Genomic DNA, 16,171 nt, shown 5'->3' with positions numbered 1-16,171 from the left:
CGCATTGGTTCGCGTGACATTTCATTCTCATCCGTGTCGTCGGGGGGGGGGGGGGGGGGGTCCATCTCACAGCACAGCGACTGAGCAAAGAGAAGCTGCTCGTCTGAGGTCTCCGACTCGCCCCCCCGAGGTGTCCGACCCATCGGCCCAGCTGACGCAAAGCGCGTCGAGGGACCCCCATGCTCACGGTCCCGAAATGAATGTGTGTTTATGGTGAAGCCACATGAGCGAGTGAAGCACCAAGAGAAATCTTCGCCCTTTTGACCACTTAACCCCTACCTCCATACCATACACACACCCCCACACACCCCCACACACACACACGCACACACACGCACACACACGCACACCCGACTTGAAAGTCGCCACCGAATCCCTGAAAAAGATTTGGACAGCAATTGCACACAGCAGCAGTTGGGATGGTTTTTGAAGTGTGGAGCAAGCTTGTGATGCGTCAAACGCGTTGTAGAAGCCAAAATAATAAGAAAATATTTGTTAAAAAGTGCAGCAAGACGAGCAAAGAAGATGCACAGCCAGACGTGCGGGGAAGCGACCAAGTGAGCACATCTTGTGCAGCTCGGAAACAGTGACGTGTCGGGATAAATATAAACATTTATGCACACAAAAGTAGGCTAAAAGTCTATATTACAGCAGAGAAAAAGCATGAGTTGAATGAGATTTCACATTTACAGAAAACAAACTGAAAGAGAGAAGCTGAAGGAAGCGGGGAAAAAAAACTAATGTAGAGAAGACGTGGCGCCGTGACCTCATCATCGCTCGCTGATGTGGCTTCACCGGGTGGAGTGCAAAAAGACAGACGTGTCCCTTTCATGGTGAGGGGGGGGGGGGGGGGGGGGAAGAGACAGGACTCATACCAGCGTCAAGACACATTCAAGGGTGAGCACAATGATATGGAGCTGAAGAAAAAGAATACATGAATAGTGTTTATTCTCCACTGAGGTGTGTGCGGTCCCCTTTGCACAGACGTGACGACGACATCATCCCTGAAACACCGAGGGTTCAGAGGAGGCTTTGATAGTGATGATGATGATGATGGGGGGGGGGGGGGGGGGGGGGGGGGGGGGACAACAAAAAAAAAAACTTCAGCCTCAGGCTCTAAAGTCTCTGAAGAAAGCAGCTGTCTCCATATTCCCCCCCCCCCTCCTCCTCCTCCTCCTGCCCCCGAAATATAGCCAAACATTTGTCAAGTTAAGGATATACTGTTGTTTCACGGCATACAACAAGCCAAAGACAGAAGTGAAATCATTTCAATATGATTCGCTTTTTCTTTTCAGTCCTTTATTTAGTTTGACCGCCCTCTCCCGTCAGCCACCCGACTCACTTTAAAGTCCCCGGCCAATGTCCTTCTGCGCGTGACATTAAAAAAAAACAAAAAAAAACAAACAATGCAGTCAAAGAAAAAAAAAAAAAACAACAACAACAACAACAACAAAAACAGCTGTTCTTGGCAGTCCAATAGTCTCTTTTTGCATTGTGTTTGTTGACAGTGCAAAGACTAGATAATCAGCGGGTGGGTGTTCCTTCTGCTTGCTGCGGCAGAGCGATGGCTTTGAACCTGGGTTATTAGCAGTCCTGTGTCAGTCCGAGGGTGGGGAAAATTTGGGCTCATTTACGAGGGAAGGACCAAAAAAAAAAAAAAACGAAAAAAAAAAAAGACAATCTGCTTCGGGGCAGAACAAACAAAAAATATAGATAGAAACACCATTCAACTGATGCCTAAAAGGTAACACCCGGGAGATTGTTGCCTCATGTGAGCCAGTCACATGAATCTTTGCAGGGTTGAGGTGTGACGGTCAGGTTTCCCTGTGAAAGACAAAGGAGACTCATTTACTGTTTGATCACGTAACGATTTGGATAAAATGCAGAAGCCACAACAGTCTGGCGCATGTAAACAAAAAGGCAGCTGGTGCTGTTCCTGAATCCAATTTGACGGCGTTTGTGGCAGCTACTTTTTACTCTGTCACGTTTATTTAGGAACTATATTCAGAAGTAGATTAGGATTTCACCAACCATGTGTTTATCTTAAAATGAGTTGTGCTTTTATGATACACACAATGTTTTATCGCCTCTGAACAACCACTGTGCTTACGCATTAATGTATACACAATGGTAATACATTCATAGATACAATATAGAGGGCATTTTCTTATGTTTTAAAGGACATTTTCCTGATAATAACTTTCACCCAGATTCATTGGATACAACTTGAATGTAATGTTGATTCAACTTTAGGATTATTTTGGAGGAAGTCATTTATCTGTATAGCACTACACTGTTATTTGTATTATTTATTTTTCACGCTGACGTTTGTATCCGAAGCGTCTTACAATAAATGCATTTAACAGAACAACACAATTCAAGAAAGCCAAACTACAACGTGCTACAAGTAAGATCCATCGTAAGTGCTAACTAAAGGGATACCAAGGACAGGCGTATAATGAAATAGAGCTCCACGGCAAACTACATAAATCAAAGGCGATCATCAAGTAGAATCAACACCAGACATTTCTGTCTCCAATGACTCAGCTGTGGTTTCACAGAAGGGCCACTGGATGTCAGTGCAGGCTGCCGGGGGCTCAGAGTCTGGGCGGGCTCATTCCACATCTCTATTATCAACACCATGATCCACTTGTCCTCAGAGGACCTACTTAGGATGGATGAGCCGAGGGGCTAAATGCTGCACTGCTTATTATACTGGATTGCAGCGGAGCAGTGAGGGCTTTTGTTTGGCCCGGATTAGTGTTTTCGCGCAGGTTGCCGCGTCCGAGTCTCTGCAAACATAAATGCGGCGGAGAAGCACGGCGTTCACTTTCACTCCAGACCGAGTTAAAACCCGTCCGCCGGAGGAAGCCGAACAGGTCCACCTCCCGCGCTGCCAACCAGAGTGTCTCAGTGGGCCCCCCCCCCCCTCGTGTTTTGTTGCACCCGTTTCCCGCTAACGAGGGTCTTACCGTTCTCACCTCCGCGGTGGCGGGTACAGGGAGGGGGTTGCCGCTTGTTGGCTGGCAACAATAGCTGACGAGGAGAGACCTACGGTGGGTTGGAAAATTCCTATTTAGCTTCTGAATTTAGATTGCTGATCTGCCAAAAACAGTCTGCATCTACTTACAGTAAATATTCTGACTGCGAGCCTTTTTCTCCCCCCCCCCCCCCTTCTTTATTTTCTGAATTAACCTAACTGGCATTCATCTACTTTGCATACATAGTGCCTAATTAAGCATGTTTACATTTAGCGGCCGGGCTAACGGGTTGGGGCCCGAGAGCGGGACTGACCTGTGGCGAAGGACAGGTCGTACTGGCCCGAGAGCAGCGGGTAGCTCAGGTGGTGGTGAGAGGGCATGATGCGCTGCGAGGGCGAGGAGCGCGGCCGGTCCACGTCTCGCTCCCTCTCCCTCTCGCGCTCCCGGTCCCCACCGGCTCCTCGCTCCTGCTCCCGCTCCCTCTCCCTCTCGTGGGGGGGTTTGTCCCCCACCGTGGGGGATTTGCTCTTGTATTGGCTGGCGTGCTGATGCAGGATATCCAGCGCTTTGGAGTCCGCCGCCGTTTTGGTGACCGTGGGGCTAGCGCGAGATTTGTCCCCGCCCTCGTCACCGCCGGCTATTTTAGTGCCATATGGGGAGAACGGGTAGCCTCCGGGAAGGTACGAGCCTGCGAGGGATGGGAAGAGTTGATGCTTTTTGTGGGATAAAAATGCTGTTGATAAACGGTTGATGAAGTTACTCAAACGCCAAGCTGAATAGTCCACTGACTGATGTTTGGATGCAACAACACATCTGCTTAATATCCAGGTGACTATAGTTAAACATTCCAGCTACAAATAAAAACCTAGATATTTGAATGTGGTGGACCACAAAGGCAGAATTGGGCATTTACATTTCCTTTGCAAAGGGAAAATGGAGTTTTCGATTAAACTATATAAAGGATGGTTTTCATACCTGGTCCGGGTTGAATACACGTAAACTGCATTCTCTGGGCTGCATATATCAGCAGGACTCTTCCAACCCACTCAGTTCATTTTATTTTCCATAAAGACAAAATCAATTGTTGATTGAATAACTACCCTGCAGACTACTTCCATGCTGTGTTTTGCACCCATTAAGCCACAGCAAACTACCGTCATCACTATCAATTATTTAATGCTGCTTGACTAGTTTCTGAAATAACTGCAATCTGTTGATGAATTGTATAATTATCTTATCATTTGCGGTTTTGAAAGAAAACATCAGGATAAAAACCAGTGATGATAGAAAATCCGCAATGACAAAATCGTCTTCCCAAAGAAGTACGAGACCTGCAGGTTTTAAGACCTTTCCTTTGCTGTAGATTAAACTTTATCACTGTTCTAAATCGATGACTCTCTCTCGCCAAAGCCACCGGCTCAGACTAATTCAAAATGATAACCATCTTTCATAGTGCATATGACTTCTTACCAGGACTGTATTAAATCCTCCCCCCCCCCCCCCCCCCCCCCACCCCCCAGACAGCATATATTGGAAATCTGATGTCCTACCTGGGAAATTCTGCATCATGACCGAGGGCATGCCCCTGTATCCAGGGTGGTTGGGGTCATAGCCTTGTCCATAGGGGTAACCATGCATGTAGGGCATGTAGCCCTGGTGCTGTGCAAGTGGCGACGAGAACTGCAGGTGGGGATTAGAACGAGAGTCTTTGCTCATGGCCCGGTGGTCCTCGGAAGAGATCCTGGGGTCGCCGCCCTCCTTGGCGTCCTCCTTCTGCCCGCTCTGACCGTCCTTGGGCCTGGGCCGGTCGTCCTTTAATTTACGATCGCGTTCCCGCTCTCTGTCCCTTTCGTCTTTCCATCGGGGTTGTGGCTGCTGGTGTTCGTCTTCTGCTTGGGCCTTCTGGCTCTCGGGGTACTGCTGAAGGGGGACGAATACATTTTTAAAAGTCTGCACAAAACAGAATCTACAAATTCTACGACGTATATTCACACACACTTTTATGCTAGCTTGGTGATTACCTGTCTGTACCACATGGCCTGCTCCAGCCCTGCCTGACCTCTGGACTCCAGTGGTTGCTTGGAGTCGTCCTTTCCATGGTGGCCCCCTTCGGTCAGCTTCATCTTCAGCCCCTCGGCCTGTTGGGACTTGTGGTCGTCCCCCTTGACGCCTCCGAGGGACTTGGAGGCGGGCTCAGAGGGCGAGTCTCTGGATTTGCTCGAGGGCTGCGATGCCTTGGCGTGGTCCGACTGGCCGGCTTTGGAGAGGCTCGGTGGCATCGGGCTCTTCTGTTTCCACTCCTCCTTCATGGAGGCTTCTCGCTCCTTTAAAGCTGCGTCCGACTTCTTCTCGGCGCGATGCTGCTCCGCCATCTGGCGCTGGCGCTCTTCGCACTGTTGCCGGTAGGCCGGGTTGGTGTTTATCAAGTGGTTGTGGTAGGCTTGATCGGGATGGTACGCATATGGAGGGACGTACGCGTACTGGTTGTAGTAAAGCGGTTGCATGTACATGTTGGATCGCTGTTGGATGACGGAGGGCTGCTGCTGCTGCTGCATTTGTTGCTGTTGGATGTGTTGTTGTAGCTGCTGCTGTTGATGCTGCTGTTGTTGTAGATGCTGTTGCTGCTGTTGTTGTTGCTGCTGCTGCTGCTGCTGTTGTTGTTGCTGCTGCTGCTGCTGCTGCTGTTGTTGCTGCTGTTGCTGCTGTTGTTGCTGTTGCTGCTGTTGTTGTTGTTGTTGTTGCTGCTGTTGCTGCTGTTGTTGTTGTTGTTGTTGCTGCTGTTGTTGCTGCTGCAGCTGCAGTCCGAGAGCAATGCTGTCAGGTTTACGGTCTTCAGGAACTTCAACTTTAACTTTTTCCTCAACTTGATCCTGGTCCTCTTCCCGTTTGATCTTGATCTGACCTTCAGCCCCTGGCGTGCCTGGATTGGGCCCACCAGGACTGGGGTTTACGTAATTGGGTGAGTAATAATTGTCATAGCTGGGGTAATAAGGGGATTCTTTGCTCGGTATCGGGTTCGGAAAGAGGGCCTTTTTGACACTTTCCCTGACAGCTTGGTCCTCCGTCCGGACTTTGCCACCATCAGGTTTTCCTTCTCCATCCTCGCCAGCATCTGAAATGTCTGAATACGCTGGGCTATTGGTTTTCACCGACGAGTTGTCGGCACCATTCTGGTTCGCTGCGTGAAGTGGCGTGAGAGGCTGCGGCATCCCGCTGCCGTCTATCCGACTGGCTACACCAATGGAAGGGCTTGGGGCATTGTCGGAGAAGCTGTATATTTTGTCAGCCTCAGCCTTGATACTGGCCAGGCGACTCTGGTGTAGATCCGAGGAACCATTGAGGAGCCCTTCTCCCTTGTTTCCTGGATCGGACGTTTCGGGGTACGGGAGCTTCCCTTCCTCCAGTTTCCCTCCCTTTCCCGGCGGCTTGGGGCTGTCGGCCTCCTTCGCGCCATCCTTTTTCTTCTTGTCCTTCTTCTTCTTGTCTTTGGAGCTACTTGAGGGAGGCTCTCCAATGGCAGAGGGTTTAGGCTGCGCACCCTTCATTTGGGGACTCTTGGGAATCCCTTGTATTATTGGGGTAATGCCCGGGGAAGAACTGGGGTTCCCTGGAGGAAAAGGGTACATCTGCTGGGACGACGTCGAGCCAGGGACAGCCGGCCGTGGCGACTTCATGTTTTTCTGAGCCATTTTATCGGCCTTCGCGGCGGCCTTTTTCGACTTGTCCGACCCCCTCTTATCATCTATCCCGTCGTTACTGGCCTCATCGGTGAGGCACGGCCCGTCCTCACACCCGTCCGTCGGCGTGCCTCCCAATTCTGGATCGGTCTCGGCCAGCTTCTTTTTACTCTGCTTCGACCCAAACTTGCCAGGAGATGGCGAGGGACTCTGAGCGTCAAAGCTCCTCCCTTTCGGAGTGACCGAACGCGCGGGAGACGGGCATCCTTTCTGAGAGATGGACGCTCCGTTGCAGTTCCCTGGCTCCGGGTGGAGAGTCGAGTCCTCGCCGTACTCGCTGTCCCCGTCTACCTCCAACTTGATGTCGTCGTCGTTGTGGGCGCGGGCTTGGTGGTACTTGAGGCCGTTGATGTGCTTGTACTTCTTGTTGCAGTTGGGGTGCGGGCAGTCGATGAGAACCGGAGAGGGGCAGCTGCGGTCGAGGGGGGGCGGGAGGGGCTCGGTCTTGATGGAGGGAAGAGGGAGACCCGTCGGCCCCAGGCCACTGTTGGAGTTCGTCCGCATTCGCTTGTTGCCTTTGGTGTCCTCCGAGCTGGAATTGGGCTCCATGTCCGAGGCAGGTTTGGCCTTGCGTTTGCCAGCGGAGGAGGGACTGGCCTTGATGTCCTCCGTGTTGCTGTTGGGCGGCGTGCGGCGCTCCGACGGCGTCTGGCTGCCCCTCCGGCCCTTGCTGTTGGAGGCGGCTCGCGTCTTGTTGTTGGCGGTGCCCTTGTTGTCCGATGAGTTGCTGTTTTCATTGATGGGGGCGTTGCTGTTTGGTCTCATCCGCTTGCCTCTGCCGCGGCCGTTCCTCATTTCAAGATCGCTTGTCGGGGATTCACAAAATCTGAAGTGGTGGCAAAAACCAGGCGTAAAGAATTAGTGATGGTTGATTTCCATACAACTCAAACTATACAATGGACTTTAAATCAACATTTCTGTGGGGGCCGAATAAAAAAGGCAAAACCTTATCGTCACACGTCTTCAGACTTTACCTTGACTTAAAAACACTAACAAATTGTAGCACTTAAATTGTACTTCTAATGGCTCTTATCTCTAACAAGTTGTAAATTGGCTTATTTGATGAAATTGCACTTTCTTGTTCTTCTGAGTTTGTATCTCTATGGTTGAAATGCACTTATAGTAAATCACTTTGGATAAAGCGTCAGCAACATGAAAATGTAATTAAATCACGGTCAATATATTAGGCTTTTTTTGGCAACACATTTTATAGAAGTTCTCTTCAATTTATTTAATTCCTACAAGATCACACTCCTAAATCACCAATGGAGTGTGTGCTCTCCATTACACTTGTAAAGATGTGATAAGTGATGTGTAAACCACAGTTATCGGTTAGCTAACCTAACACAATCAAAATCTGTGATTATTCAGGTCAGAGGGAAACATTCTTTTTGCAACAGTTATGGTCTCAAAGTGTTTGAACCTATACTAAAATATTATTATTCATCATGATTCGAGACGTTTGTACGAGATGCTGCTTCTCTGCTTTACCTTTAGAAAGTTTGGAATATTTGAGTCTCCCATACAATTGTATTTACTGCACTGGTATGCCAGATGAAATGCCACAATTACACATTCTCTCTAAGGAGCTTGAGGAAGTGAAAATAGTAATAGCAACGATGTGAATACTGCAGAAGCCCCAACAATGGCAATAAAAGGAAAATATGTGCCATTGCTCTGTGGCTGTCCTCTCGTAATACGACAATAGGATATTTTTTTGCACTGTAAGCGAGTAAGTACTTTGTATAAAGCCACACGACAACTCAAAGGCACGTAAACATAATTTGAAAAGACATCAGTAAGCAGTCGGGCTGCTTTTGTAATCACGACTACGAGTCACTCAGATACTTAGAATAGCAGTTTGGCCTTATCTCTGCGTAGCAGTAATGTAATTATCTATCTCCACAGCAGTCAAGGTTAGGAATCTGTGTCAAAGAGAGACCGGTATGACTCACAGCTCCCTGTTAAAAGTCTCTCCAAACCATTTCTACCCCAGCAGGGGACGTGAAGACATCCACAGTCTGGCAGCGGTGGAGGAATTTTGACTCATTACAAGTGCAAGTTTATATTCAGTCTGCTGAAAGCTTTCTGAATTATTCATGGTGTTTCCCTAATGTAGTCCTTCTGCAAACGCTCTTGGGTCCAAATACATCCTTTGCAAACCTCACTTACTGGACATATTGTGATATACTGTGATACATTAGTGTGATGCCGCCTCACCTTGTTTTCCATTAGCCAGGCTTTAATCTTGACTTTTTTTTTTTCTTTTCTTCCATTGCACTTAACCATGCAGTTCAAATATAGATTTATATTTACATTTAGATGTAGTGCAGGTGACCTAAATTAAAGCAAGTGCTTGGCAATGTATTTTACACAACCGTTACGCAACAGTATACTGCATTAAAAAAAAAAGGCAAATACCCGGAAATTACAAACAACTTCAGCTACTGCCCACAAAACTCTGATCTAAGAAACTGCAGCCTTGGTGATAGAGAATGTTATATACAGTGTTGAGGAAAAGCTATTAGTCCAATAATTGGATTCTGCAATCTGGCTTGTTAGAGTAGCTTTCTATTTCCAACCACTTCCTCCCGGGACCCCAGCCCGGCTGCCAATGAATTCTGTTCTCCCCCCCCCCTCCCCACCCCACCCCACTCACTCACTGCAGACAGAGGCTTGAAAAGGTCCAGCTGCACACAAGCAGGTTTGTGCATTAGGCCCGTATATGTTCTCGAGCCGATGGCACTACAGTGGATTCATATCCCAGAGAATATGAAAAGGTTAAGAGGCCGCGTGCAGCCCGGTTTGAGAGACTGCATCAATGATGGATGGAAACCCAGAATTTGTTTCCCCCCCCCTCTCTACCGTGACATTTACAACCACCGTGTGTGGCAGTGAGTTCTTTGCAAAGTGCAAATACCTTGTAAAACCGGTTAGTGCGGCTTTTGTTTGACCAGCGCCACACGAGTGATGCGGCATTAACATTAACAAGCGCAGATTAGGTGGCGCATGCTTAGATATTCACATCGCTGCTTCTCTCCTGTGGCAGGGAGAACCCTGAAAAGAGGGCGGACGCTCCTTACCTGGGGGGCGCCCAGTCATGCCGAGTGCAGTCCAGTAGGGTTCCCACATACGTCTTGTTTCTCCAGGTGACGTTGACCACCAGCATGCCTGTGACACGGGGAAACAAAGAGGCCATTTGTTTTGAGCTCCGACAATAGCAGCAAAAACAAATAGGAACATTTGTGCATTGTGGCTGCTGCATGACTGCGTCGCTCTTTGCTAAAGGCCGTCACACGCACAGACGGCTGGGAGAGTCAAAGATCCCTTCTTTTTTTTTTTAATCTTCTTCACACACACACACACACCAGAGCCGCGGGGGGGGGGGGCAGACTGACTGATATCTCCTAAATGACTTTGAACACACTCGACTGCAGTCCTCTAGAAACCTGGATAAGAGAGCGGTGGAAGGTCTCACTAAGAGTGATCACACCGAGGGAACATTCGCTCAACACCCTTTCCATTTAAATCAGCCACCCCCCCCCCCCCCCCCCCCCCTCACAGTGGAGAGAGTTTCTCCCCCCCCCCCCAAAGGAGAATTCTTTGAAGGCAAATATCATTTTATTTTTTTGCCGTCCTCCATCTCACTTTGCAGCCAAGAAATGCATGCCGTAGGGAGAATATGGATCTACTACTCTCGGCTTCTATAAAAACAAACAAACGAGCTCCCGGGTTAAACCAATTCACCGTGAATGGTTTGGTCCGACGGACTGTAACCACGCATGAGAGAGAGAGAGAGAGAGAGAGAGAGAGAGCAGCTCCTTGACTTCACTGGTATTGCTGCCATCCGTCACACTCAGAAGCTCCCGCGTTGCCATTTGGCCCCCGTGTGCCAAGCTGCGCGATCGAGTGGGACACCCGAGCCTCAAATTAGTCCCGTGCGTGTTTCGACACTCTGCATCGGCGTGTCATTTAAAATGTCATTTAGTATGTTGCATGAGTGAAACCCTGCACTGAATCCATGTTAATGCAAAAAACAACAACAACAACAACCTAAGAGCACAAAGCGGGCAGCAGGGGGAGAGGCAGACCTTTAAACTAAGCAACTTGACAGGATTATGCGCGGACGGCTGTTTCACAAAAAACATTCACAATGTATTGCCCCCCCCCGCCGGTGGTGACCCCCGCTTGCCACCTCAGCACTGCAGAGAAACTGGAGGCTGCAGCGGGCCGACTTATCTAATGGCACAGGAATGCTGGCTGGCAGCTCGCGTCCCTCGGAGCGCTCGGTTGGCTCGGGAAGCCTCTCTCGCTCACCCCCACTTACCCCTCAACCCTCATTTCCTCCTCTCAACGGCACAGCCATCCGCCTGCCCCCCCCCCCCCCCCCCCCGTGTACGTTTACAGGGACCTGCCCGACACTTGGCCACACGACTCGTTCCGTCACTCCTGACGGCGTCAGGGCGGGATCCAGCTGCCAATGTGGTGGAGGAAGAGCTCAGCTTTCTGTCACATTAGAAGAACACAGGCCCTTTCTGAAAAACACCTTCAACAGCACCATCACCTCCCCCCACCCCACCCCCACAACCCCTCCACCCGAAGCTCTCCAAACACTCCAACACAAAATGGCTCTGGCAGCTGGTTGTGGCAGGATGTAAATCACAGGCAGGGCAAATGAAAGAGTGGTCTTTCATGATGCGCCCTGCTTTCTCCGGCCTGGGGGGTGGGGTTTAGAAACACTACCATGAGGGCTTAAAGGGCTTTAATGATTTTAAATTAGCATCAGACCGTGTGCCTGCTTCAGTGGCGCTGTGTCACTGGGAGGTTCTGTTAGCATTACCAGAGGTACAACAAATATTCTTTACCAAACTGTGTAATATTTAAAGATTGTTGTTTGGCTTCTTTTCAGCAGGGCTTTTTTTTCTGTTATCCACTCACAGATTTACTCGCGCTCAATGGAGCTGAATGAGGAGAATCTCAAAAGCCATCTTGAGGCCCCTGCAAAGGCCTTCTTTGACAGGACTCCGCTCTAACCTTTTGGTTCACATATCAAGGACTTTCACAATCTTGTTCTGAAGAAATCCGCTGATGTATTTGGTTGCTGGATACGGATCACTGTCCCGCCGGAACATGAGCCTCTGTATCTGGTTCTCCCAAGGAAGTTCCCCCTCGAGTACAACTCATGTAGGGGTCGGCCGCTGGAAGAGTGGCTCACAGCGGGAGAAGATGTGGTGATAAAAACACCCTCACTAGGTCATTGAGGAGTTAAGAAATACTTAATGTGTGAGAAGTGGATGTAGTCATGGTAACGGCACCAAGAAGTTATAAACCAACAATTTTGGGGAAACCAAAACAGTTGGAATAAACTTTCATGAACTGAAAACGCGTTTAAGTTATAAGAGAAAAACACGACGGCACGACACAGTTTACTCTCAATGGACTAGAACTCACTGAAAGAAGGTCACGTTGTAGCGGAGAAGACGTGAAACTAGCGTCCGAGACCATAAACCTGTGTTCACAATGTTGACTGAGGTAATCAATTCAGAAGTAGATCCATGCTCTCAAAAGGGCCGCTATCGAATCCCACTTCTTTCAGTCCCTCCTTGCCGACTGTGTTGAGAAAACGACACGCCTTTGGGTTCACGGCGCCGTCAGCGGCAAAAGGAGAATGAAACATCTCAATTGTTAACAATGTTACTGTTTAGATCAAACGTATGTGCCAACACAAAATAATATTCTACAAGGAAAAACTGAAACACTCAATATAACAATAGGCCAATGGCTCAATTAAAACTCCATACAATGCTTCACATCTTTGTCGGGCCTTTCGTAGTTTGGTGGTGTCCTTCGCCCCCCCCCCGGCCCCCCTCCCTCCCCATGTTGAAGCCAGAGCGCTCTGTAGTCCTTTCAGAGTGGTCCTTGGCTTCTGGGTCACCTCAGATCTCCGCCGCTGCGATACTTCCCGTGAATGCTAATAAAGTGGTTTGAGGAGCGTTGTGTGGGACACCTCAAGGTCGTTCAGAGAAATGCAGACGCACCGCGGCTCCGACGGGAATGGAGCGAAAAAAATATAGTTTATTATATAGCGTTTATTTTCAAAGCCACCTAACTGTGAAAAGCCTGAGGTAAACACAGCCTGGTTGATTCTTAATAGCAGATTGTGAACATTCTTTACATTACTTTTACAATACTCATTTCTAGTCAAACTGAAGAAGTGGAGTTTCACTATCAGTTCCATTTTGCATACTAACAATAGTTTCTCTATACTCGTTAATTAATCTTTTTATTAATTACCAAGGGTTTAACCCTTCACTTCTTGATTGTTATCAAACAATGAAATGATGTTGATGAACACCCATTGGCTGGAAAAGGGAACAGGAGGTAGTGGTGAAGAATGGGAAGCTTTCAATAGCATTATTTAAACCCCTTCTAGTCACCCACAAACAATTCACACAATTAACGCCATATTGTTTCTAATGGACTTCTTAGACGAGCGGCTGGGAATTCATGGGACATCTTGGCGAGATAAAACCGTGCTCGAGGGGAATGCACGAGATTAAGATGAACTCCTCCATGCTGGAAGAAGCTGACAGCCATTGAAACGTATCTGCTCACAAAGATGTAAACGCCAAGTCTGTCTCAACGTGGAAAGCCCTCGACGAAAAACAACAACAACCCAAAACAAAATCCCCTGTGGCAGAAAGCAAATTGCACGGGGAACCGAAAGGACTTTCCATCAGTGAGCACTTGCACTGTGTGGGGGGGGGGGGGGGGGGGGGAGACGATGGACTCCCCCCTGCGTCTGTGTCGGCCTTATTAGGGTCACTCGTGACAGCCGAGTGGAGCCCAACCGGCCTGTCATTTCCACCACTGGTTTCCTTTCAATGCCGTGGAACAACAAACGTGTGGGATCCCTGGAACAAGAGGCCAATGTTTGGGGACAAATCAAAGTCAGGAGTAGGTTTGCCTGCTGCTGCATGGTTGACTGCGCGCACACACACACACACACACACTTCCTTCATCCTTAACACATTTCATTAGGGGCCAGAATTCTGGGCCCGGGGGGGGGGGGGGGGGGTCGCCGGCTGACCTCTGCTCTGCTCCAACTCAACAGGAACCCGCCGGGGTTAATGGCATTTTCACTGACTGACCTCGTCAAAAAGGCCTTTGTTATCTTTCAAAATGGGTGCCCGCTCCGGTGTGATGATGGGGTGTGACAGCACACGACTGTTCTCGGGGCAACATCCGATTCAAAGCGTCATTAAACGTGTCCCCCGATTAAAACAAGGAGAGTCCTGATAAGCCCCAAAGTGAACAATTACCAGCACACGCAATTATGCCTTCTTCTACACGCTCAGTGATTATTGACAGATTTCTCCTCTGTATCCTCCTAGAAAAGAGCGCTTTTCTCATGTGTTCAGGGTGTCAGTGTTTATTACAGAGAGGAGAAGAAAAAAAAAAAGATAGCCGGGTGCTGCCACGAGCAACAACTCTAACGTTGACCTCATCTTACGGCCCAGGCTTGCGCATGGATCTGCGGGAGTCCCTCCCGGCCCACAGTGGGACGCGGCGTTGGTAGCGCAGTGGGAATGATTGGTGGATCAGCTGATCATTTGAGGTGAACGGGATTAAGATGAATGAGATTTGGACTGAGTCACGTTTCTAATGCCGATTTCCAGCCTCTTAAAAATTGCCCCCGAAATGACTTGCCCCGTTGGAAATGAATTTCGACGGCACATTCTGTTGCCATAGCAACCACAGCTGGCGGGCTTCCAAGCCTGTTTATCCGCAGGTAATTGGTATTTCCTCACTTTCTGCTTTGTAATTCCCCCGCCGTGAAGCTGCCGTTTTAAACGACCGTTAAACTGCTTCACCAGAAAGGAGACAAATGGCGTCTTCAACCTTCAGTCGGCGTGTGTTCGGCCCGCTGCTCCCACGCGCACAACAGCAGCTAAATTAAACTGTTGTAGTTTAAGTATTTTCTAGATTTTTTTTTTACTAAAAAGATGAATACGTCCTATGTAACAGATTTTGGTCAGATGTAGTCCAACCAAAAAACAAATGTTTGGACACACTTTCTCATTGAATTGTATGAGAAAACGTGTCCACGGACGCTTTTATTTTGTATTTTATGGCGTAGAACTGTAAAGTTCAGGATGCATTCCGGTTCACATGAAGTAAAAGTTCAAAGTCACTCTCACTGACAAGAATGACAGGAAGGTCAATTCCCTCAAACTGCTGAGAGGCCAAAGGAAGGGAGCATTAGTATGCTGTGCACACCGAAGCAGCATATCAGCCTCATGCAGCAATACCCCCCCCCCCTCGAAAAAAAAAATAACTGAGAACATGTTTACTAGGAGAAGACCACAAAACAGCAGCCATGCATGTAACCTCGCTACCGGCTTTACATTTATTACTGCAAACGATTTCTAGTGACCCAAAGAGAAGTTTCCCTAAATGCCATGTGGGGGAAATCCATAATCCCCTCTGTCAAAACAAACCCCTCTGGGTTTTTTTTTTTTCTTCCTAATAGGAGATGGTGCTCAGATTAAGAGACGGGCCTCGCATCACTCAGGCTCTCGTTGACGTGCACACAGCAAAACATGACATCACACGGCAAACCACTGGCAAACACTACAGTTCCTCGAGGCACATGATGTACGTTTCAAGACCATTTTAAGTGCTTGAAAAAAAAAAAATGGTTACGGTTCCAGAGAGGTGTCGTTCGTTCGTTTTGACAACGTCTTATCTCAGAATTTCGACGTTCTATCCCCTTTCTTTAGTGCGGGAAATGGGCTTCTATTAGTTCTGCGAGTGCGTAACTCCAGCCAATCCAAAGACGGGGTATGTAGCGATACCATGGTGACTGGCACCGCCCCCCTTACGGTCAAAAAAGAACACCTTCGAGGGCGAGCAGATATCAAAAATCCTGGGAAACGCTCCGCTCTCATTTCAAGGACAGTGTTCTATGGCGAGTTCACGCGGCGCAGCATGCAATACACACCCCCCCCCTCACCCTCGCCCTTTGTGAAAACATTTCAATGAGGCCACTGACAGGTGGTCTTCAAAAGAGCAAGCAGGCATAGCCGGCAAGTGAGCCACGGAGCAAAGTGCTCCTTTCACACAGTGTTCCCTCCGCGCTCCAGTACGGGGCCTCAAGAAACTCTGCGTCCAACAGGAAAAAAGTCCCTCAGATGTTTATACAGGAATATCCGTTTCAGGCGGACCTCTGTCCTAAAACCAGATGCCAGACCGCTCTCCTCCTCAGCTCGCCGCGCTACAACCATGTGATGTGTGCCGAATAAATAATCCACCAGACAAACATTCATCCCGAGCGGCCCGTTTTATTTTTCTATTAGGGAGCTTAAGAAGCTGCTGTGGGGTACGCCTGCTGCGTACTGGAGGGTCAGGGGGAGGGGGGGGGTGGTTGGGGGGAGGGGGGGGTGGTTGTGC

At 48.9% G+C, this 16,171-nt stretch overlaps 1 protein-coding gene across 1 annotated transcript in view; it reads right to left on the bottom strand.

Annotated features, from left to right (window-relative positions):
• Positions 1 to 1,133: 1,133 nt before the first annotated feature.
• The window catches only part of LOC119226341 (zinc finger protein 609-like), a 58,372-nt gene continuing 43,334 nt past the window's right edge, over positions 1,134 to 16,171 (bottom strand). Inside the window, 6 exon segments of the mRNA XM_062561849.1 lie at positions 1,134 to 1,824; positions 2,973 to 3,051; positions 3,295 to 3,669; positions 4,532 to 4,901; positions 5,003 to 7,544; positions 9,802 to 9,889. Of these exon segments, the coding sequence (XP_062417833.1) occupies positions 2,978 to 3,051; positions 3,295 to 3,669; positions 4,532 to 4,901; positions 5,003 to 7,544; positions 9,802 to 9,889 (3,449 nt within the window). The 3' untranslated portion in view covers positions 1,134 to 1,824; positions 2,973 to 2,977.

The sequence above is a fragment of the Pungitius pungitius genome, chromosome 4 (assembly GCF_949316345.1).
Source record: "Pungitius pungitius chromosome 4, fPunPun2.1, whole genome shotgun sequence".
NCBI lineage: Eukaryota > Metazoa > Chordata > Actinopteri > Perciformes > Gasterosteidae > Pungitius > Pungitius pungitius.
Note: the sequence above shows the minus strand (reverse complement) of the source record. Positions and strands in the feature narration are given on the sequence as shown.